Source organism: Heterocephalus glaber, unplaced genomic scaffold (assembly GCF_053883595.1).
Source record: "Heterocephalus glaber isolate CG9 unplaced genomic scaffold, H.glaber_assembly_v1.0 deba00001608, whole genome shotgun sequence".
Classification (NCBI taxonomy): Eukaryota; Metazoa; Chordata; class Mammalia; order Rodentia; family Bathyergidae; genus Heterocephalus; species Heterocephalus glaber.
The window spans coordinates 29,752,602-29,777,175 of NW_028258379.1; the positions used below are offsets into that span (position 1 = coordinate 29,752,602).

At 43.9% G+C, this 24,574-nt stretch overlaps 1 protein-coding gene across 6 annotated transcripts in view; it reads right to left on the bottom strand.

Moving 5' to 3' along the window:
- The window catches only part of Ttc7b (tetratricopeptide repeat domain 7B), a 236,444-nt gene that overhangs the window by 137,000 nt on the left and 74,870 nt on the right, over positions 1-24,574 (bottom strand). For all 6 annotated transcript variants that reach the window (XM_004837069.3, XM_013065309.3, NM_001303304.1 and 3 more), the window contains 1 exon segment: positions 22,328-22,449. In XM_004837069.3, coding sequence (XP_004837126.1) covers positions 22,328-22,449 — 122 coding nt within the window.

The window sequence follows — 24,574 nt, forward strand, 5'->3', positions numbered from 1 at the left end:
GCTGGTTAAAATTTCCACTCTAAAATGAAGACAAGAGAGCCAAGGAATTTCCCCGGTTTTGAGGGTTTCCACAGACCCTTGATGTGAGTTCATTTATTCCATTTCAATACCCTTGACTGAGACAGTGCAATGACATCAGCATTCATTATGGTAAATCTGTCTCACAAGGAATGTTCCAGCCGGCATTCGAGCAGCGGGCAGTCTGGCAAACTGTCAGAACTGGGGGTTCATCTTCTGTGCTCTGTTCCGGCAAGCTTCCTGAGCAGGGTGCACTTCCCTTCAGGTGGGCTGGTTCCCAATAGCTTGGCTATGACCAAACAGGAGCAGGACCTGCAAGTCCCCTGATGCCAGCAGCTTGCTCAGCCTGACAGGCAAGCAGAACCCTGTGTCCACTCGCCAACATCACTGCTGTGCCAGCTCATCAGGGACACTCAGGCCAGCATCCCTCGCCTTGCTCTCGGTCAAACCCTTGTTTCTCCCCTGGCAGCAAAGTCTACCACTTTCCACGGGAACACCTGCTCTGGCCCTTGACCTACTTCCATCTTTTTCTTTTTTACTACCTTTTCTATATGGTTTCATCCTCCTCCTTCTGAGTCTCTTCCTTCCAGTGCTCATCTGGCTGCCATTAAGGCAAAATAAACAATAACTTCCTGAAGGTCAGTGCCAGCCCCAAAGGCCACTGGGACACACCAGGGAAAGGGCAGACTCTCCTGTATTTGACCCTCTGTCTTGACTCTCCATCCTTGGGACAGGCCCCACGTCCCCTCGGGCCCCGCAGCAGCACTTTTCAAGGCTGTTCTCCAAATTCAAATTCAAGCTTAGAGCAGCGCCCAGTTTTGCCCGGTTGTTTTATGACCCTGAATACTCGGCTCTTTGAGATTGTCTCCTGGCCCTCTGCACTGTCAAGTCGCAGGGGAAAATTTCTCAGAAGGAAGCTGAGGCTCCAGCATCAAAATCACAATGGCAAACCAAGCCTGGGAGAAACTGGGGGATTTGAAAACCTTTTCAGCCTGTGATGGACTAGTTCAATGCCAGCCTCAGCACATTTTCCTGTCATTTCCTCTTTCATTTGTGAGGGGATGAAGATGGGATAAGACAATTCTCTTCAATGTGACCTTCTAAATATTCTTCTGACCTCCTAGTCTGATCCAGACCACCAATACCATTAAATTCAGTATCATCTGCCTTTGTCATGTAAACTCAAAGTTGTGATGTGAATAAAAGACTTGAGAATCGCTACATGTCAAATCCCTGGATGATAAAGAACAGGTAGCCTGAGTAAATTCAATTTCTCCCCTGTCTGAGAATTTTATAACTAAAAATCAATAACAGAATGAGTCAGCACATAGATCTCTCAGAGCAAATAAACTGTTTGGCTTTTTCCAGGTTCTTTCTTATTGATGGCACTTCTAGAGCACTTAAGTGGCTGGTGGGTTTCAATAGATACTGAGCCCAGTAATTATTGTCAGGTTCCTGAGAATACACTGGTAAACAGGGGACGCTGTCCCTTCTCAGGGAGCTGAGGTGGCTTCACATCCCCACCAATATGGAAGTGTCTCTAAGACAGAGCTCTCTTGACTTCCTCGCTGCCACATCCCCAGCCCCTCAAACAGCCTGGCTCAATCAGTGTTTGCTGAAGGAATGAGTCAGAACCACTCTGGGCCAAGTGAACCAAGACCACAAGGAGATACATTTTCTCTCTGCTTCTTGTCCTTCTTTCTCATTGAGCACAGATTGGCAGGCAGAAGAGCTATGTGCTCTCTTAACTAGAAAGCATCAGTGGTGTCCCTGTAGTGTAGGGGCAAACAGAGTTCTCCTCCTGGGCCAAGTGACACACCTGGGTATGTATCTGATAGCTTTAAAGGATACCTGTAAGGTAAAGGATATCTGCAAGGGTAATGAGGGTTTCAAGGTAAAAACAAAACACAACAAAAAACCTTCCAGGTCTTTCAGGAAAAGTCTCTTGTGCTTGTACCTCCAGATCCTCCTTTCCTTGTCTGCAGGGTCCTAGGGACTCTGTCATCCTTCAGGACCCAGGGCCAAGGCTGCTCTTGGAGGCTTTCCCAGCTTCCTAAGGGTTCCTACAAGTCTGCTCACATTTTGAGCCTAGAAAGTACTCAGAACACTGATTTTCATTGGTGTCTATGTCTGCCCACCTGCAGTGCAACTGTCTTGTGAGTAAAGCCCTCTTTGTACCCACCTCTCCTGGTCCCAACTGCACTGCAGAACTAGCCAGGCACCCAGGGACAGTAAGCTAGGTACCCCAAAGAAAGGAAGGAGTGAGCTCAGCTCGTATTCTGCAACTTCTTCCTGCATCTCCTTGCTGCAGAGTGTTTGTGATTGCCAGAGGACAACTGAAGCAGATTCTTCTACAGCGTCATCATTCTGGACCTTGTCCATATTTACAGTGCCTCTAGGTCAACAGTTCTGGGTTCCCGGGCTAGAGAACTGCTTCTCCTTCATTTATATAACCCTTAGTATCTATTTTGAAAAAGTTTGAAATCAAAACCAGATATCCAGATCTGGAAAGTGGAAGGAGAAAAAGACATCCTTCACAGTCCAGAAGGATACTTCTGGCCGGTCAGAGCTGTTTTTCCCAGAATGGATTCCAGCTTCTTCCCCTGTGCACACTTCGCCTGGTATCCAAGGACATGCATTTGTGAAGACAGATGGCTTGCTGCATTCAGGGGCCAGGGATCAAACCCACAACCTTGGCCTCATTAGCAAAGTACTCTGAGCAACAGAGCAAGCCAGCTGCAGCCCAGATATAGTGGCGGAGAGTGTAACAACCATCCTTGCTGGGATGTGAACAAACAGGCAAAGCTTCCGGAGGTCTCATTTCAAACCTAATGAGAGCTCTACTAGGCTTAACAACATTTCTGGACTACTTCAGCAACTAAGGCTTCCTGATGACAAAAGCAGAGTGAATTATACATTTGGTCAGCCGGCCAGGCAGCAAACAGTACACTGAGCAGGTGCCGTGTATCAGGTGGCATAATAGGTATGAGGGACAGTCAAACAAGTCACAGAGTAGCTTCTAGGAGTATATATTTAATGGGCCAGGACAGGGACACATAAACAAGTCTTTTCGGCAGGCATGCAAACAGCCTATAATTGAAAAGTGAGCAAAGTGCTATAAGAGCCGGAAAGGGCTGAAAGAACAACTCACTCTTCTCCCAGCTCATCACTTCCCCAACCTCGTGTCTCTGAGGAACACAAAATATAGAAAGATTTGTCCCATCTCATATTCTTCTTCCTTTTCAACCTCTGGAAAGCAGTCAAAGAATATCAGTCTTCATACAGATATATGTACATGGAGAGAGAGAAAGAGAGAAAGGGAGAGAGAGAGAGAACATTGACAACATACTAGCCAGGAGGCGGGCACAGGGAGCACAACAGCCTATTAACAGACAGGCTCTTGCATTAACTTGTATTTTAATGCTGTTCAGTTTAAACCCAGAAGCCCTACAGTATCCAGTACATACTTAGATTCTTTAGTCTAATATTACTTTTATTTTCCCAGTACTGGAAACTGAACTCAGGGCCTCACTCATGCTAGGCAAGAGCTCTACCACTGAGCTATATCCCCATTCCATTTTAAAATTTTTAAATTTTGAGACAGGGTATCACTTAGTTGCCCAGGCTGGGCTAGAACTTACAATCCTCCTACCTCATCCTCCGGAGTAGCTGGGATTACAGGTATACACCACCATGCCAGGCAAATAGTACTTTTAACAACTAACCAGAATATATCTATCATATAAGGGTTGTCTTTCAAGTATTCACCAGGGAATGCATACACTTATCTATAAACTTAAAACTCTGAGAGACAAAAGAGAGTGTGGTTGATGACTCTGGAGCCAGACTACATGGGTTCAAACAAAGCTTCACCATTTAATAACTGTTGACCTTGGGAAAATGCCTGTGCTTCAGTTCCCTTATCTATAAAGCAGAAATAACACCTGTGTCTATCTCATGGATTTGCTGTAAGAAGTAAATGAGTCAACACAGGTAGAAAGTGTTGCTTAAGCATTTGCCATTATTAAGGCCAGAATTCTGAAAACTCTGCCATTGCTCAAAAGACTTTTCGAATTCTGAAATCTGTCTTCTAGTCAATTTACAACACATGAAAATCTACTTTCCTTCTTTAGAATCATTTAGTTTTGAATAAAAATATGGTACTGACCAGTCTGATTCACTCATTCACTTAGCTATTTGTTGAAAGTCAACCATGTCCCAGAGACATAGCTACCTAATTCACAGGCTTGGCCCACAAAGACAAAAGACAGCAACAGGTATAGGTGTGGACAATAAAAAACTCCTTCACCCGGAAGCCGATGACATCTCAGAGACTGGGGCCCCTGGGGAGGAGGCTGCCACAGGCTATGCACAATGGCCGCGTCAACCAAGGGGGAACCAAGGGAGGGTGGCACGTGGACTCCTCATTGCACCACCTCAGTGGGTACAGATAGCATTTGGACAGTGTGCGAATTAGTCAAGAAAGCGCCAGACCAAACTAAACACTGGAACTTGGGTGGTGAACCACCAAAGGCAGATGAGCTCACGATGCAAAGCTGGAAAGAGAAGAGCTCAGCTTGCATGATACTTACTGGTGGGGGGAGGTTTGCAAGACACACATGGGGCCCCAACAGGCCTGCTTCATAAGATGGGGCTCAGCCAATCACACAGAACATTGATGTACACCACACCACTGTAGTATTCATTTTAAAAGGCAATGAAGCCAGGAACAATGGTGCACACCTGTAATCTCACCTACTCATGTGGGTAAACAGGAGAACCACAAGATTGAGGCCTAGGAACCTTAATGAAGGAGGACCTATCTCAAAATTTTAAAAGTTTTTTAAAGGGCTAAGGCTATAACTCGGTGGTAGGGTGCCTCTGGATGTGATCTCCAGTACCCCAGTATTGTCAAAAAGAAAAATGGGGGTCATTGATAATGTAGAAGATAGTCTAGAAGGCAGAAGGTAGAAATGTTGTTCTAACAATATGATATCAAACATTTATCAATTCCAAGTAGCAGTCACATAGAAAAAGGGCTCCTAGCCATTCTGTTCCAGTTCCTTGGGCTGTAGAGAGAAAGCCAGGAACGATACCAAGAGAGAAAAGTCCTTCCAAATGTACCATAAGCACTTGTGCTGAAAGTGTAAGTGCAAGGATAAGAGTACAATGTTCACTTCCATTTCAATGAGCAGGAACAGGAGCATTACATTTCCAAATCAACGCTGGGCACAACATGTCAAAACTGTGAGAAGTGCGGAAAAATTCAAGGGAACTGTTTGAAAGAAAAAAGGCCTTTAAGCATACAGAAGTCAGTGGCCCAAATGGCTTTTGAAGTCCAGTAGGTAGCAGATGAGGCTACCAGAGGACTAGAAGATGGCACCTCAAAGGCCCTGCTTCAGGTAGCCCACACGTACAGTTCAAAACCAGTAGGGAAGGGAGGATCTTCTGTCATTAAAAGGGTCAATACAAACCTCCACTATTCTCCCTGGGGAAACCAACAAAACAGCACTGTTTGGTTGGAGAAAGCATGGCGCCCTATGGGGTTCTCACACATTCCTTCGAATTGTGCCAGATAACTCACTGGGCATGGGAAAGGCTACTAATTTGGGGATACAGAAGAAGAAAGGGGCAAAGGCTGAGGATGATCATAAGAAGAGGAAGGACAGGAAGTGAGAATGGAACGTGGGACATCTGGAAACATGGCAAAGGGAGGAATAGATCTATTGGTTTCACCTTGCCTTTTCCTCATCTATGAAATGGAACAAATACCACCCTCTGATGCCTGCATGAGATGCCTGCATGAGATGCCTGCATGCGATGGCACCTGGAAAGCTTCTGGCCTGCAGCTCAAAACGTCAATCCTCATATTCCCCAGCCATTTGCTACCTCCCACTACCTGCCATCTGGTCCTTCTTGCACATATAAACATTTATTGGGTAGAAGCCAAAGCAGCCACTGGTATGTTTGGGAACCTCTGGTTTAACAGAGAACAGTGCAAAATCAGAAATGATTCCTATCATATACTGTGTCATGGTTTTGATCTAAAACTGTAGTTCTATACATGAGAAAACAAAGGTTCAGGAAGACTGAGTATCATGCTCATGGTCATTCAGCCCATGAACAGAAGGGCTGGGATTTGAACTCAGGCCCAATCTGGTTCAAGTGCCCAAAAAAGTTGAAGATGATTCCTGTCATGCAGAAGCCTGCAAACAAGCTGGAAAACGTGGCTAACTCTCACAACACAACCAGATGCATCACAGAGGCAGGACAGCAGCAAGGAATGCCCCAGAGCAGCAGAGGCCACAGCAGTTGTCGGGCCTGACCACACTCAGTCCACAGAAGTGATCTCTTGGGTTTGGTGACCATGGGAAAACAGGGAACTTCTGTTGAGTGTTTCAACTTCAAGCAGAAGCAGAACTTGGAAGGAAGATGGCACAAGATGGAGAGGCCGATGCTGATAACATGATGACAGTGTAGAAGCAGGTCTGTCCACCTGTCATCAGGACAACCTCCTAGTAAGTTCTCTCATCATATAGTGCCTCCTTTATTCAGTTCTGCCCAGGCGGACTTCATGATCACTCCAGACAGAAAGCTCAGGTTTCCCTGTGCACTATCTATAGAAGAAAGGCTTGCTAAGTGCCAAGTGGTGCAAATGCAATCTGTGACACAAGATTTCATTTGCTTAGAATGAGCCATTTTCCAGACCCTCTAAGCCATCCAGAAGAGCTGTCATTTATTCAGACTTTGTTTCCTCCAGGACAGAGACTGGGTCCCCACATGCTGGGAAGAAGCAGACCCAGCTGCACCCTAGCACAGGCTGCTGTAAGGAGGCCATCAGATAACAGTCACTGCTCAGGAAGTGTTAGCCACCACCATCATCTAAGGTGCCATCAACTCCTCCCATGCCCAACCCATTCTTCCAGATGGTTTCCCACCCACCTACTGAGGTAGGCAGGAATTTACCGTGCTTAACTAATAGAGAATGTGAGCCCCCAGAAGGGGAAGGCAGAGGCCAGCTCACAGCTCGGCAGTGAGAGGCTGAGCCAGTCTTGACTCCTGGCTTTAGGGACCTCTTCCCTGCTGTCTGGTGGGCAGTGTACTAGCTTATCTTTAATTGGCCCTTCAATTCTTTTCTCATCTTTTTACTGTATAAATACAGATACAGAAAGTCATATAAGGGAATTATTACAGGACAAACACCCTTGTAACACCCTAACCCTGGCTAAGACCAAAAACCAAACTCCTCATTCCATCCCAATTAACAGGCCCCTCCACCCAAAAGTGACAAGTACCCCGACTTTTGTAACAACTGCTTCTTTTCTTTACGGTTTATCCTCAAGTATACATCCTTACATTATTTATTAGTCTTGTCCACTTTCATTTTGTATGTGATGATCCTTCAAAACCTCTTACATGTTTGCCTTCTATCTCTTTCTTTTCCTTACAAGTGAAGTGCTAAAGAATCTGACCTGTTTGACCTGTAAAGTTCCCACAAACTAGAAAACTGCACATTCATGGTACATTCTTCAGTTCTCTGTATGCCCAGCAATTTGGCAGCTGGATCCCAAGGCTTGATTAATGCCGGTTGATCACATTGGCAGGGCGCTGGCAATGCTGCACTCTTGTTCTGGTGTGAGCAACCCTTGATGTTGGGGTCTAGATCCATGGATCCCCCAGGACTGACAAAGCAGTAAGGTCCTAATTCTCTCAGCGTGCTTTCATTTGTGACCTGGAATACTTTTATAAGAAGATGTTTTCCTTCTTTTACTATTTGGCTTTGTAGTGGCTCAGTGTATACAGTAAAATATTTCATTCTTTCTATTTACTTAGTTTTCAAGATACTGAATTAGAACACATGAATTTAAATATATTTGATGAGTCTACCTCAATTTTTATTCTTCTTCAAATTCAAATTGCTCCATGTTTGGCCTAAGTCCCTTGAACATGAATTAGAAATCTTTGATAGTTTCCTTGCTTATATGGATGCATGTAAAGATGTTCTAGGCCTACTGTATACATTCCTATCCCAAAATTGCAATGAAGTTTCTTGTAGGAATATGACATTTCAAAATCACAATCTAACAGTTAAGGATGCTGACTGCTCATGGATCAGTGACCCCATGGCCGACCTGCCTGCCTGCCTGTCTGTCTGTGTCTCTCTCTCTGTCTCTTAAATACACACACACACACACACACACATACACACACACACACACACACCCCCCTTATGATTTCATACTGCTCTTTCTAATTCAATCATTCAAATTTGGGGCTACAATTTTTTCTTGGCTATTTTTGTATTTCTCCCATACCAAGAATCGCGATTCTCAACAACACAGCAGATGATAGGATTAGAACACATCTTAACTATTCAACTACCTTATTCCATGTCATACCAGAAAGTTTCATAATAACAATACTATTACCACCATTAATTATGATTTTGCATGTTATCAGCATTTTTCTTTCATTTTTATTTATGTGTATTTCCATTTTGTTTTATAGCTGAGGCATGCAAAGAAACAGAAAAGTATGGTCCACATTCAGAAAAAAGAGTAGTTGATGAGCCTGCTCCTAAATAGGCCCATAGCTCAAAAATCCACATGGTTGGGCTGGGGATTTAGCTCAGGGGCACCACACCTGCCTGGCAAGTGCAAGGTCCTAAGTTTGATTCCCTGTACCAAAAAAGTAAAATAAAATAAATCAGAAAGTTTCCATCTTTAAAAAAAAATCCACACGGTGGACTTCAAAGAAGGAACTGAAAGTATGATCAAAGAATTAATTAAAACTATCTTTAAAGATGAAAAGAAAATAAGATGACAGTGACTCAACAAACAGGGGCTCTCAACAGATGATCAGCAATTAAGAAAATAAACAAAATGGTGATCATAGCTGAAAGGTATCATGACTAAAATGAAAAATACCCTAAATGAGCTTAATAGCAGCTTTGAGATGACAGAAAACTCACTGAACTTAAAAGATAAATAAATAAAAATTATTCAATCTATAGAAAAGACACTAAAGAAAAATGAACAGAGACATGTAAAAATAAAACCCCTGAAAGATAAAAGCAAACCAAATCTTGAAAGTAACAACCTTAAAACAATCACATACAGGGAATAGCAATAAGATTAACAGTGACTTCTTATTAGATATTAGGGGAAGACATACACAAAGTGCTAAAACAAAAAAAGAAAAACCAAGACTCCTATATCCAGTAGAACTATCTGTTTGCACCTATAATCTCAGTTACTAGGAGGGTAGGTATGGCTGAGATAAAAGGATCACGAGTTCAAGGCCAGCTGGGGTAACTTAGCAAGACATTGTCTCAAAATAAGATTTTAAAATGGCTGGGACTGCAGCTCAGCGGTAGAGCACTTGCCTAGTGTGAGGGCCTGGGCTTAATCTCCAGAACTGGGGAAAAAAAGAATGCAAAATAAAGGCATTCCTAGGTAAAAGCGAGAAAACCCACAGTTAACAGACTTGCCCAACACAAAATTTTAAGTAAGTCCTTCAGCTGCAAGGAGATGGCATCAGATGGTGATATGAATCCACAGAAATAAATTAATAAGAGCACCTGGACTGTCAATATGTGGGTAAATATAAAAGACTATTTAAGCTTCTTTATCTTTTTAAGTGTTCTATTTTAAAAGATATATACAAGAAAAATTAGTGTTCTGCACTGCTGTATTTATAAGACATTAATAGCACAAAGAAGGAAGGAAAGTTGCTTTATTTTACTGAATTAAGTCAGTATTAACCTGAAATAGATTGTGATAATTTAAGATGTATGTTGTAATCCATAGAGGAACCAGCACAAATTTTTAAAAATTTTCAAAAATAAAAGAAGAATTAAAGTAGTATATATATTAAAAAGTATTTTTAACACAAGTGGTTAATAGAGCAGAAACAAAGAATCAAAAAAGACATGAGAAATAAAAAGGAAAAGAGTAAGTGTAAGTCTAGTCATACCAATAGTTATATCAACTTTGCATAATTAAGTACTTCATTCAAAAGGCAAAAATTTTATGAGAAAAAAACAACATCCAACTATATGTAAGAGACTGAAAGATACTTTAATTCAAAGACATAAATAGGATGAAAGACAAAGGACATCAAAGATGGAGAACAATATAAGCAGTAGCTAACTTATTAGTAGGTAAAAGAGATTTCAAGTCAAGAAATATTACTAGACACAAGAGACAGCTATAAAAAGCTTGCAGCCAACATGATCCTTAATGGTGAAAGACTGAATGTTGGAACCCTTGTATACTGCTAGTAGTACAGCCAGTTTGGAAAACAGCTGGGCAATTTCTTTACAAGTTAAACACAAACTTACCATATGACCTATCGATTCAGCTCCTATGAATCTATATAAGAGCATGAAAATAAATGTCTATGGAAAGAATTGTACATGAATGTTCATAGCAGCATTCTTTATAATAGCCAGTAAGTGGTAACAATGCAAATGTCTATCAATTGGTGAACAGGGAAGTGAAGTGGAATAATTACATGACCTACATAAGGAATGACCTACATAAGTCATGACCTACACGCGACAAGGTGGGTGAACTTTAAGATCATTATGTTAAGTGAAAGACATGAGGCACACACATTCTACCATAACATTCATGTGAAATTTCTAGAAAAGGCAAACCTATAGAGACAGCATACAGGGGCTAGGATGGGTGTGGAGACTGATTAGAAACAGGCATGAAGAACTTTCTAGGGTGATGAAAATGCTTGAAACCTGAATTGCAAAGATCATTGCATAGCTGTATAACTTTATTAAAAACTATACTGAATAATTAAAAGAGGTAAAACATTGATATATAAATTATACCTGAATAAAGCTGTTAACATATAAGGTGTGTCTCCCCACTTCTATCTCTATCTTCTTGTTCTTTTGTTTCATGTCACTTCTCAGTCATTTTCATTTCACTTTTGGCAGTTTCTCCTCATAATGGGGCCTGGTCCCTGCAAAGAGCTTTACTGGGATAGTCTCAAGCCTTCAGAGGAGCAGGACTGCTCCAGCCCCTTGGACATTACTGAACCAAACCCCTCTCATCTTCAGCTGCTAACCTCAAAATGGCCACAATTTCACCTAAACATTTGTTCCTATTTTGGGGTCTCCTGTTGTCGGGTCCTATTGCTTCTGGTTGCTTTATCCCACACAAATGCAAATAATACCTAGCCATGATGCTGTCTGCTGCTATCTTCCTAGATTTCTTTTTTTTTTTTTTTGGTACCAGGGATTGAACTCAGGACCTTGCGCTTGGGAGGCAGGCGCCGGAACCACTGAGCTAAATCCCCAGCCTCTTCCTAGATTTCTTAACTGCCAATTCTTGCTTTTCCTTCTAAGGGCAATGACAAACCTTTTACTCTGGAGGGTTTTATTTATTCATCTATCCAACCTTCATATAGTGCTTCCTATGAGCCAGATATTGTTCAAGCACACTGTAATCACTAACTCACTTAGTCCACCTGTGTATCTAGGAAATAGGTGCTATCATTATCCCCAGTTGTGTACAAAGAAACAAAGAGGGCAAAGCAACTTGCCTATGTCACTCTGCTAGTAAACAGAACAAACAGCAAGGATCCAAGCCCAGGCAGATGGACCCAGCCATGAAACACTGCTCCACTTCACTTCCTTAAGATCTCCATGAAATTATAAATTTTACCCCTCCTTCAAAGACCAAGTTCAAATGTCAATCCTTCCGAAAAATTAAAAACCTCGTGAATTCCGCCAAGTAGTTAGCTACTCCCTCCTTATTCCTCTCCCTTCTTCTCCTCCAGCATGTCCCCTCACCATTACAGTACTTTCCACAGCATGTTAGAATTTTTTTTTTTTTTTTTTGGTACCGGAGATCGAACTCGGGTCCTTGAGCTTGCGCAGCAGGCAGCGAAACCACTAAGCTAAATCCCCGGCCCAGCATGTTAGAATTTTTATTGAATCCTTGTCTTCCCCACAAGCTCAGAGAACACTTTTTATTATCTTATATCCCCAGAACATACCCAGTGAGCTTCCAATAAATGTACATGGAACTGAGTAGGCAGTGGTTGGAAGTTTTTGGTTTGTTTGCTTTTTGTTTAATTTACCAGCTCATAATGTACTTGAAAGCAATATAGTTGCATCTTTTTTAAAAATACGTAATTCGGGTCTCACTAAGTCTGGCTAATGAGTTTGTCTGGGTATTCTTCGGAAGAAACACAGCTCAGATTCTTTCTGGCATTTTAACTGCACGTTTCCCACATGTAGAGATTTGCTCCTTCTGCTGCTAATGTGCCAGGAAGATTCAAAGGAGAACCAGCAACCAGGACCATCAGCCAGGCAGCACAGAGAGATGGGAGGATGCAAATATGCCAAGGAGCTGAGAAGGAAGATGATCTAGCAGGAGAAAGGTACAGTGTGTCTCTTGCCAAATCTAGAGAATTACCACCAAAGGCCCTTGTGAATAAAAAGTAAAAATTTAAACTTAAAACAGAGAATAAGATAGAAAAAACAAATGTCAATTAAAAAAAACTAATTCACTGATTTTTAAATCCTGTCATTTGATACAGGATTTCCTATAAGACCACATAGCCATATTATAGGCTTTCTCTTTGGTAGCAGATCTATGGCAGATATTGCCATACAAATACAAAGGTAGAAACATGTATGAAAATGTACAGGCCCTCTTATTTTCAATAGAAGGTTCTAGTAATGCCTAAGTCATAAATTCTCCCAAGATGTCTCAGTCATTTTTCTGGGCTTTAGTGCAATCTCTGTCTGCAATTCTAAGCAATGACTAAAAATATCTCTACAAAACAAGATTGGAGAGGAAAATGATGTTTTTAAAGATGGGTATGAAATATCCTTTGAAGAGAGCTGGGACTCCACCTCTCTCCTCACCCTTAGCACGTGATAGCTAAGCCAGGGCAGAGGAAAAAGCAAGTTAGTGAGCTTTGCTGTAGGCAAGAGCAAGAGAGGGCTCTATGTGTGCCCTTACACTGTCCTTCCCATCACCCTGCCTCCTCAGACATCACGAAATCACCAGGGCAGCTCCCCACAGTCTGACAGGCCCGAAAGGGTGATAGTTGGCTTCTCTCATGCCCAGACAGGATGCAGATTCCTCTTTCCCAACACACGTGTCATTTCAAGGCTCTCCCCTCAAGGGTGCCTACAAAGGCCACACTAAACACTCTCGAGTGCTTCTCTGTCCAACTTCACCTTCAATGTTTCAACTGGAGGAGATACATTCTTGAAGTCTTAAAAACATGCAAGTCTGGGAGGCTGTGGGAACTAAATCCTGGAAGGTCTTTCCTGCTGTGGGAACTCCAGAATCCCATCCAGATGTGTACACAGGCTTAAGGAGGCCCACAAGCGTCAGAATCCCACCACACCGGGAATTTCCCAGAAATCAAAGACTCTATCAGGGCCTTCTTGAAGAATTATAAGAAAACCAGCATCTATAACTACCCCCCAACCTCAGAGACAGGACAGAAAGCAGAGGTCCCTACGATCTTCCCAGAAAACATTATTTCTTGCTGGGATCAAGGAAATACTTTGATACCCAACACCTTCCATCTACTTTGAAAAGAGTGAAGTCTTGCTCAAGAAGACCTAGATGGTCTCAGTACACCTCCCTGTCTACCTCCAAGAAGCAATAGCAGAAGCATAAATTCCACAAAGCTGGTCCAACTCCGCCTGCTAACCATGATACCCTCAGCACCAAGTATAGTGCTCAGCACATCTAGTTTTCAATAAGTACATGTTACATTGACTATTTTAAAAGAAAACTGCAATTGCTACATTGGAATCTATAAGCCACAGCCATTTCAGCCAAAAATGAGAAGCACATTCACTCATTTATTTATTCATTTACAACTATATAATGGTCACTGTTCAAAGTACAGCTCTGTTCTCAAACAATTACTGATAAAAATTCCTGCCCAAGTGGAATATATATGTTCTAGTGAAAGGAGACAGACATAAACAAATTAAGTAAGAAAAATATATAATGTGGGCAAAGAGTTAACAAATTCCTTCCTTTTCTGCTTGAGAATCTGACCTTCGGTTAACTTTCTAGTTCTGTTGCCCTGGAAACCTAATAAAGATGACATGTCATTTATGCTACTAGGCTACACTGCTTATGGTAACAATGACCCTTGATTGATAACTTGCATCTAGACTGGGAGGAGCCATAGAAACCCAATGAGGACATCAGGTGCGGCCTTTCTTGAGTGTGGCGTCTCTTAGGACTGAGCACACCCCTTGGGAGGCCCTGAAAACTTGGGGTGGCACAGGGCACTGTGCACACCTACTCAGCGTAAGCCGTATTCCTAGCACCTGAGCTGTCACCTGAGGCCAGAGGGACAGAGAACAGCTCCAGGCAGCTGAACGGACTGCTGAGAGCATGCTTGCAATGGGACAAACCCTTGACACTGCCCTTATGGCTCTGTGCTGCATCCTTCTAGACAGAGGGGTGCCTGGTGTGGCCTGTGAGCTGGCCCTGAAGATCCCTGGACACCATCGCTCATAGTGTATTTACTGCCGGCTAAATGCTAAAGAGGAAAATGAAGCAGAGAAAGGAAGATGCCTTGGCTGGACAAGCTGCCACTCAGGATCCTTGACTGCCTCACTCACTACCTCACCTCAGCTAGTTACCTACTCATCCACTATCTGTCCAGAGGTTTCTGCTCTATCACTTCAGGAAAACTTCCTGTAACCACCAAATCTAGGATATTTCATTTTAAAATGGAGTCTCAGCACTATCTTAGGAAGTAGATATACATCTAAGAGTAGGGTGATCTGATTCCTCTCCAAGTCAAGGGGGTGGGGGTCTGGCTGCTCACCATCTTATCCCAGTGCCTAAAGAATGCTCGGCACAGAGCAGAAGCTGATACATGCCAGTGTCTCCATGTGCCCCCTGAGACCAAACAGGTGGGCAGCGCTCCTCAAGGGTACCTCGCGCTCTCAAACCCTGTGTTTATCCACCCCACTCCCATTCAGGAGCTGGTCTTTGAACTCTGCCATCCAATATAAAGTTTTTCTATCAGCAATTCCCAGGGGAATCAATCACCACTTACATCAATATTGGGACATGCTCGAAAAAAAACTGAGTTAACTCTGGTTTTAGACACCATATTATATAATCATGCCTTTAAAGGAAAGGCTGCAAGGTGAAAAACAAAGGTAAGAAAAAAAATAACACTGTCTCTTTCCTCTTTCCTAAAACCCTCAGTGCACTTGTAATTATTTATTTTCTTGCTAGACTGAAAATTCCACAGAGATCATTTGCTGTCTCAATCTAGTTCCTAGCACATAAATATTTGACAGATGAATAAATAAGCCAATGAATAAGCAAATAAGTGAAGAATCTCTCCTTCCCCTCTTGCCCCCATTAAAATTAAAAAATCACTATCCTAGATAAATCTTATACCAGTTGATGTTTCTAGGAATTCTGGTTTTAAAATTGTGGTTAAAGAAATTGCAGCCTGCTTTCTGAGAGGAAACACCTAGCTGAGCAGAGCCAGGTGGGGAAGGGCCTTATGAGATGTAATAATCTGCCAGTACGTTCACCAGGCCCTCCCCACTATAGATGCCTAAACGACCTATTCTACCTCCTGCTGGAGCCAAGGACACAGCAGCATCCTGCACCTATCTTGGTGAACACTGCTGAAGCTTTCCGGATGCAAGGCTCCTGATGCTTACTAGGTACCAGCACTTACAAACCACCCCGAAAGCAATTACAGTACAGTACCTATCCCCAGTAAGTCAGCACAGAAAAAAGTGGTCTTGGAGCTTCACAATTAAAACTGATAAGGATTCCTTTGTTTCTATGACTAAAGTTTTGATGGCAGGAAGGGATGAGCCAGAAGTAGCCCACGTTTGAACAAAACAGAGATCTGGCTGATGATGCTTTTTATTACATAAACAATTACAACCAGGCAAGCTTTAAAAGTCCTCATTTCTAGTGTAATGTATTCCTCTGCACTATGCTGTCCGGCCACTTCTGCCTGTGGCCACTGTGGCCTGAATGGTGAGGGGACTAGATAGGAGAGAGAGCAGGAATGGAGGTCTCAGCCCTGCTGTCCACAGTTCTGCGAGCCTGAATCAATACACAAACTCCACTGGGGAGTGATTGAGAACAGTGCTTGGCACTAGTAAGTGCCTACCAAGGGGCTCAGTAGACTCTGCTGGATGATTAGTGAACAAGACTTTTGTGGCGCTCATAAAGAACCACAAATGCTAACTGAAGTCGGAGCTCCAGGGATTTCAAAGCCAGTACCCACCACGATTCCACTATTACCAAAATTCCTGCTTGTATGAAGTGATTCATGTGAGGCGCTTTGCACACAAGTGAAAGTAGGCAAGAATTCTGAAACGTGTGAACCCCTGAGTGACGTTCAGCATCGCCACGGTGACCCCCGGTGGCCAGGCTGCCCAAGAAACCCACTGTCTAAGCCGCTGAAGCCCCACTCACGCTCGTCCCTTTCCCTCCCTCCATTCCCACCCTGGACAAGAGGGTCCTGTGGAGGTCAGAATGCAGCTGTGGCCACCAAGCCATGTAAAATGGACACAGCCCAGCTGAAATGGGGAGGCCTGAGCCTGGTGGCATGGGGCTCCCGCCAAATGAACTGCCCTGTCCTTGGCCCTTCCCAGTAACTGGTCCTCGCGCTCCAACAGCTTCTCCCCACCTGGAGAATTAACCCCGCACTCCTTAGCCCAGCATTTAATCTCACATTCCTCCTTCCACCACACCGTGGTCTTCTTAATAACACCCCAGCAACATTCAGCACAGGCAACTACTTCCTCCCTCCCAGTGTGGCTCCCCACGAAGTCGAAGTCACATGTGGCTGTCACAGGACACACCCTCCCACCTCTGACAGCTCCTCCTCCTTTATTTACCCAAGGCCCCCTCTCCCAGGTGTCCAAGTGGCTCCTGGGCTGGTTCTCCTCTCTCTGTCCTCAGGCCCTCACTGACCTCATCTAGGCCCTGGCTTTGAGTTCATTCAGTACTCTGCAACTGCTGCTTTCTAACGAGTCCAGACGCACTTGCACACACACACCATTCCTAGTTGACCCTATCCCTCGGACAGCTCCTTGGAGGGCTCACAGGCGTCTCTGACGATCAAGGCAAAATCTCAATTCCCCTTTTCCAAACCTCATTTCCTTGTGTCGAACTCATCTAGCCAATTGTTCAAGACTGAAACTGGGGCATCAACTCTGATTTCTCCATTTGCCTCCTCCTGCCCCCCAACTCCAGTTCATCAATGAGTCCTACCACCAGCACTTCTAACACACATCTGGGACCCATCCACTTCTCTTGATCTGTACTCACACTGCTACCTCTGAGGTGGGCATCTAGTGTGTTGCCCATGTGGTACCACCTCCCTTTTATTCTGGTGACTTGGGGATCCTTCTTTGGGTAATCACCATGCTCCCTTGTATGCTGCCACAGTAGACCTCTTTTGGGGGGTCAGCCAGACTAGTGACTTATGACTCTCTCCTTGCTACTGTGCTTCAGCTATGCTGGACTCCTTTCATATTCTTGAACACACTAAGCTCTCTTGCAGTCATGGCCTTGGCACATACTGAGCCCTCTGCTTGGAATACTCTTTCCCCTGCCCTTGGCCTGGTTAGCCCCTCTCATTTAGACCTCTCTAAAGAGGTCTTGGCCTCATCTCCGTGTCTGCCTCCCTGGACAGTATCCTCCCTGAGACGTGGAGTACAGTTCTTATACTCACCAGTGTATACTGACACTGAGCACAGTACTTGGCACATGCAGAGTCCAACAAATACTTGCTGGATGACTGGCCAAACCCACCACAGCCAGGTCCTGTGCCAAGAGGTTTAAATAAAAATCCCTGGTTCTGATATAAACCCTTTCTCCACCCAGGCTGGTCTCTTCATAACCTACAGACTACACGCAAGACTGAGCACAGTTCTAACTTCTTACTTCTCCCAACCGCCTGGATGCCCCAAGCTCTCCCAGTCTGTTTGCATCATACTATTTTAAGAACACTTCTTGAAATCTTCCTTTTTCCAAATCATGTGGCCAACCCAGCACGACATTCCTCCTGCTTGGTTCTGTGCCAGCCTGGACTACCCCCGTCACAACGTGAGGAAACTATCCTGAAACTACTCTGTTTAATCTTTAACTCTCTATCAGATTTAATTCCATGAATTCTAGGAGGGCAGGGATTTTGTCCTTCCTCTTTACCACTATCTCCCCACTATCTAACAAAGGGCAGCCTAGCTCCTAATAGGTGCACAATTAATACCCATTAGATGAAAGAACAAGTGACCTTACTGAATGAAGGGTAGATGGACCTGGGAACTTCTGCTTATTTAAAGTGATTAGGTGTTCCTTCATTGCTTAATCTCTTAACAAACCACATTATAACCTTTAAAGTACCGATGTTCACATCTTACTCCCTTTTCTATTATTTCCAGAGGGCAAAGCCCATTTCTTTTTCATGTCTGTATCTCCTGAAGAGCCATGTACAGATGGTTGATACATATTAAATGCTGATAGGAAACACGCCCGAGTTCTCTAATCTTCACCACATTAGACTCACAATTCAAAAGTAGTGGGCCACTTAGGAAGTGAACACCTCCAATCGATGCAAGAGGGGACATTCCTGGGTGCTAGAATGCAAAGCCATGACCCTTCGCTCCGCTGCCTGGCTTCCTGACCAGTGCCCTCCCCACTGTGGCTTCCACAATCACATGGCTGAGGAGCCAATGCTGACCCTGAGGCCAGGCCCAGGAGCACCTCTCCTCAGCAGCCCAGGTGACACAGCAGAGCCCCACCAACTTCACTGCTCAGTCCAGGCTACATTGAGAAGGACTGAATAGTTACAAATACCAAAGGGACTACTTGCAAAGATTAAAAAATTTTAAGTCACTGTATTTGGTGGTGATTAATGGTCTATGTGTTTGACTATAAAAAGCGAACTCAGAAGTTCTCCCACACTCTTTTCTTCCTTGGCTTGGCTACAGAGCACCAAGGAGTCCCCAAAATCTACTCATCTGTGTCTGACCCACTGTTCTGAGTCAGGGCCTCCCACCCAGGACTTAGTGATGTGCCCCAGTGAATGACACAAGCCAGCAGGCACGTGTGCCCCATGCTGGCCACCACGTGCTTCTTGCTGAAGTGTCTCCCCACCCTCCCTGAATTAAAACCAATCAAAGCCAGGGGAAAAACACGCTTCCCTCCATCTTGCTCACACAGTACACCAGACATGGCTGACAAGCAAAAGAGTTCCTTGAAGTGTCCTTTGTTTACAAAAATGGTTAAATATTCCTAAAACAAAACGGAGTCAATGAGTGGCCGCCCCAAGCCTCTCTGGCAAGTCTGGCTGTAATCACTCAAGTAGGGAGTAACTTTTCTCTTCTCAGAAGGCTAAAGGGAACTCGAGAGGAGGGGGATTATCTGCCATTAGCTGTGCTACCCACTGAAGACTCCAATCCTACTGCAGTCTCACCAGTGGGGCCTGCACACTCTCCCAAATCTATGGGGCCATCAGCAAGTATGTGTCCCCAAAGCTAATCGTAACACATCCTAAGCAGAGTTCACTTGCAGTAGCTGTCACTGGAAATCGGTCCTACATCCAAGCCCTAGCCTGGTGGCCCACATGAGGCCCAGCAATCAAATGAATGATGTCTATTTCTCCACACACTTCCACTTGGACTGGACTTGGACCTTAACCTGGTTCCACCTTCAACTGATAAGTTAGCCCAGCACCATCATCAGTGGAAAGTACAATTTGTCACTTGCTGTTTACATCACATGGTGAAAGGACTAAAGGCAGAAACCTGGAACCCAGAGCACTGTGTAACCTGCAGCAAGTCACATTACCTCTGAGTTTGGGCTCCTCTCTAAAACTGGGCAATACTACTAATACTGCCAAGTTCACAGCGGGGGAGTGGACATGGAAGGGAGAATGCTGCAAGGCTCAGTGAAGATAGAGAAAAGGCACGTGGTAGACACAAAAGTGTTGCTGAGGTCTAGGACCTCAGGGGGGCCTGGGAACTGGTCTTGGCATCAGGTTTCCTCAATAAGGTCACCAGTTCCAGAAAAGATAGAAGAAGTATAAAAGAATAAGATTCATTCCTATAACTTAGTGAGTCCTCAAGAATGACAACCCCAAAGCTGAGTATATACTTAAGTATATTTCTAAAGAAATACGATGCATTTTACCTGTTTCCACCTCTTATTGCCAAACTCTTCTTTGTTGCATTTTCCTACCATTGAAAACTTTCTATCCATTGTATTCTTCCAGATACAGGTAGAGAAAAAGTGCAAAACTGCAAATAAGGAGCAAATCCACCAGATAACAGAGGTGTGGGAATGTGTGAAGGGACAGCAAGTCCTCCCATTCTGTTACTGGTGTCCCCAGCCAAATGACCCCATATGTGGCTCTCCAGCTTGAATAACCCACTTGTGTGAGTCAAGCAGCTTGGTGGCACTTGGCATGTCCAAACCTCCCTATGGGCTCCCTCCATTTACCCACATTTTGTGGTCTCAGGACCAACCCCTACTTCTTCCTCCCCAAGAGTAATTGCTCACTACTGCTGCCAAGCCTGCCTTTTGATTGCTGCATCCAGCAGGGATCCAGCAGGGATCCCTTTGAGAGTATCTGGTCTTTAGAGCTCAGAGAGAAGGCAAGAGGACAAGGAAAGGACAGAAAGGTATTCAAAGGTAAGCAAGCCCTTACCACTATACCAATGGGCATTTTTTCCCTTGAACTTGAGTAAAGCAAAATAAAATGAGAAATGAGTCAGAAAGCCATCCACAGCATGTACTCCATCATCTGGTGCAAACCCCTCGTTATTATATTTTAGTTGGCTTCCAGGGCACAGCCAACATTTCAGGAGATGAAGTCAGAGCCCAATAGTCCTGCTTCTTTCTCCCCAAGGAGAGATAAAAATAAGTTATCCAGCCCACACACTGATCAATCGCAGAGAAAACATTCTCAATAGAAAGTATGCCCCCCCAGCCCCAAGTGAACTGATTCCATCTCTGGATTTCCTTTTCAATACATCTCTCACAGGTTGGAGGGAAGGAGAGCAAGGGTTAAGAGTTCCTCTGTGATGACCACCATTTATTGTGAAAAGGAAGAAGAAACAGCTCACAAGAAAAGTATTCCATGTGCCCTCCTCTATCTACAACAGTGAAGAGAATGAAATCTCAGCCAAGGGCACGTGCACCATGGCTCAGATGATCTCCGGTAGCAGTAGATGAGATCATTCTCGAGAGCATCCTCATGCCAAAGCCACCAAGTTGCTCCAAACCTTGGGGTGTTTATTGTGGCCTTGAATGGGCCATAGTCAGTTGAACCAGTAGGCTTTGGAACAATGCAGGTCTTTTCTCCCAAACAGCTTAACATGATTTGGAAAATACGCATTTATTCTCAACAAATGCAAAATAGATACATGTAGCACTGAATCATCAGACAGAGGAAATCCCTCTTGTGTGAGCTACACACAAAGGTTTGAAGTTCTTAAAAACAAAAAGGGAACAGCTCCACTGTTCATTTTTCCAGAGGCTGGGACTGTGCCCCTCTGCCACTCAAAGCACTACTGGATTGCTGCTACTCCTAGAGGAAGGGGACAGGCCTCTGGGTGCCCCCCATGCAAAGCCTAGGAGGAGCGAGGAGGAACCAAATACCTACTGTTGGTCTTCATGCACATCTATCCTGCAGCACAAGGTCAAAACAAGGACAATTGAAGAGATGTGGAACAGAATCAGCACATTTCTCACAAGAGCAACACAAAAGGAAAATAAGACATCAAATGTGTCAGAGAGCTGCCCTCCAGTCACGTTCTTCAAGTCTTTTCAAAGACAGCTCCCATGAAAAATGTTCTCACAGCCACAGTCACTTGCAATGAAGACCACCTGGATTTGGCAGATCTAATGTTCAGAATGGATCAGCCATTGAAAGGAGATACCTTTGTGTGCCAGGGTTTCCACTTTATTGTTTTCCCTGGACAAAGTGGGGAGGCCTGTGCAGCACCATCCACACGGAGGAAGGGTGCCCAAAGTGTGGCCCCATCAGCTCCCCACCCGGCCTTGGCTCACAGACACACAGACACACAGGCACCCTCCTCCCTACCTCCCCCAAAATCTCATAGGAAAGCAAGAGAGCCAGGTAGAGAGGAGATAGAAAAAGAGCCAATGTTCATCCTTTCTAAAAATATTCCAGTGGTAGTTCCCAGTTAGAATTGCTTTACCACAATAACTAAACTGGAGATGGCAGACAAGGCTTTCTACCTTCTTTTCTTAGGAAGTGGATTGAAAAAAATGAAGACGCTTACCCATTTTTGAAATAGAGGACATGGGCTCTCTGAAGTCCTGTTTCTAGGAAAAAACCTAGTTCTTGATCGTGGGGAGCAGGGCCAGGCTTAGGGCTTCTGTTCTGAATATTAGTAAGGATTACCTAGAAGGGGAGAAAATCGGAAAACTAATCAGATGTGCACATCCATGCCTACTTCCTTCAAACCCTTACTCTAAACGCACTGCACAGGTTGAAAACCCGACTTCCTTTCATGAAGATCAGCACATGGGCACAGACGCAAGAGTGCAAGCATTAGGACAGCAGGGGATGCCTTCTGCCGGGAGAGAGCAGCCAGGTGAGCCAGGTGGGTAGGGTTCTCCTGACACAGGAGCAGAGATTGAGGGTCACTGTTGAGTGGACATGCAGGAGACACCTGAGAGGTGGCACACTGTGTATGACAGGATATTGTCAGGGAGGCTGTGACATGGTAGCAGATCCCAGCACAGGGCAGAAAGTCATCATCCACCAAAAGCCGAGGTCATCAACAGGCAGATCGTGGCTCAGCCTGGCCTGCTTGACCAGGAGGATCTCTACTGAGAGCTGAGAAATGATGAGGTTGGCACTCAAGGGGAGAGCTGAGAGGACCACCTACACTCCTCTCCCTGAACTTGGCCTCCTTTTATCCGAAAACAGGGCTTAAAAGGTTTAAAGTGTTAGCCCTGCAAGAGAGACCATCAACTAACCAGGAGAAAGATGTGCAGGTTGAGTTTGTTAGAGTGAAGAATAAACACATAGCCACTAATGTCTTTAAACTTGCCAGTCAAATACAGCATTTCTCAAAGAGAAACTTCCCTGTGGCCCTCACAAAAACCACATAAGTGCTATTCAAACATGATGTCCCTATTTGCTAGAAGTCAGCAGTTCTTCAAAAGACTCAGTTGTTAGCCAAACCCCAAATATCTTAGAGGTCTTGTTCTCCAAAAGGAGTTGAAGCAATTTGCTAGGTTCTTTAACCTATGGGCTTTGGGGAAAGGAAAGCAGGAGGCATGCAATGCATGCACCTCCACGGAAGGAAATCCAGGTGGGCAACCCTTGCATCTGGGCTATGTGCTGGCATCTTATCAAAAGCCCCTGGCTCCTTCCTGCCTGGGCACTGGGCTCCACCCTCAATGTGCTCTGGGTTCCCCTCTCTGGGACCCTCCACTCCTCTCCTCTACACTGCAGGAGCTTCCTCCACACGTGTGCTAAGTGTTGGAGACCACAGACTGCCATCATGGGCACTTTTCATCTCCCTCTTCAGTTGTCTTCAGAGGACTTCATTTATATTCCTATGAACTACAAAGATCATCAGTACACTGCCACTCCCAAATTTAACTTCTAGTCCAAGCCTTCTCTCATGCAGCCAACTATACTACTCAGAGGCCCAACACAGAAACTCAAAAAATTACCTTTCATTTGCCTCTGAGCATGTTTTTAAATTCTGAAATGCCATGATTATTTTAAAACAAAAACAATTCAGCACAGCACAAACAAAAAAAATTTTTAAATCACTTCAAAATTCTACCACACAGAAATAGCCATAGTTAACATTTGTGTGCATATGTATTAAGCAGAGAAAAATAAAAATCATTTTACAAAAAAGGTCATGTAATATATTCTAGTTTTTTCTAAATCTGAACCATTACATTTAATTTAGTTAAATTTGGCAGAAGAAATTAAAGTATAACCAAAGTAATCACTCAACTTCAGAAAAATGTTTTTACTCACATAGTTCATTATAAGTTAAAAATGTGTGTGTACATATGTGTGTATTTATAAACACACATAAAGAGGTAAAGTGAGGGGCTGGGGATTTAGCTCAGTGGTTCCACCACCTGCCTCGCAAGCACAAGGTCCTGAGTTTGATACTCAGTACCAAAAAAAAAAGAAAGAGGTTAAAGTGGATCATTATTTTTATCTACATATTTCAATGTATACAGTATTTATTGGCACACAATACAGATAGAGAGGTTACTATGTACATTCTTCCTACTGTATCTTCTCCTTCAGTCCTCCATTTTAATTTTTGTATTTCAGCTTCCTTTTTATGTGATAGTCTTAATTTTATATTAGCATATGTATATATATATATATATATGCTCACATAATATACATATATCCAGGGGTGTGTGTATGTACAGTTGTCTTGTGTTCACTCTCAAGAATACTAGTTGTGTGCACTACCTTTTCTTATAGTTCTAGGGATCAAACCCAGGGCCTTGCTCATGCTAGGTAAGTGCTCCACTAC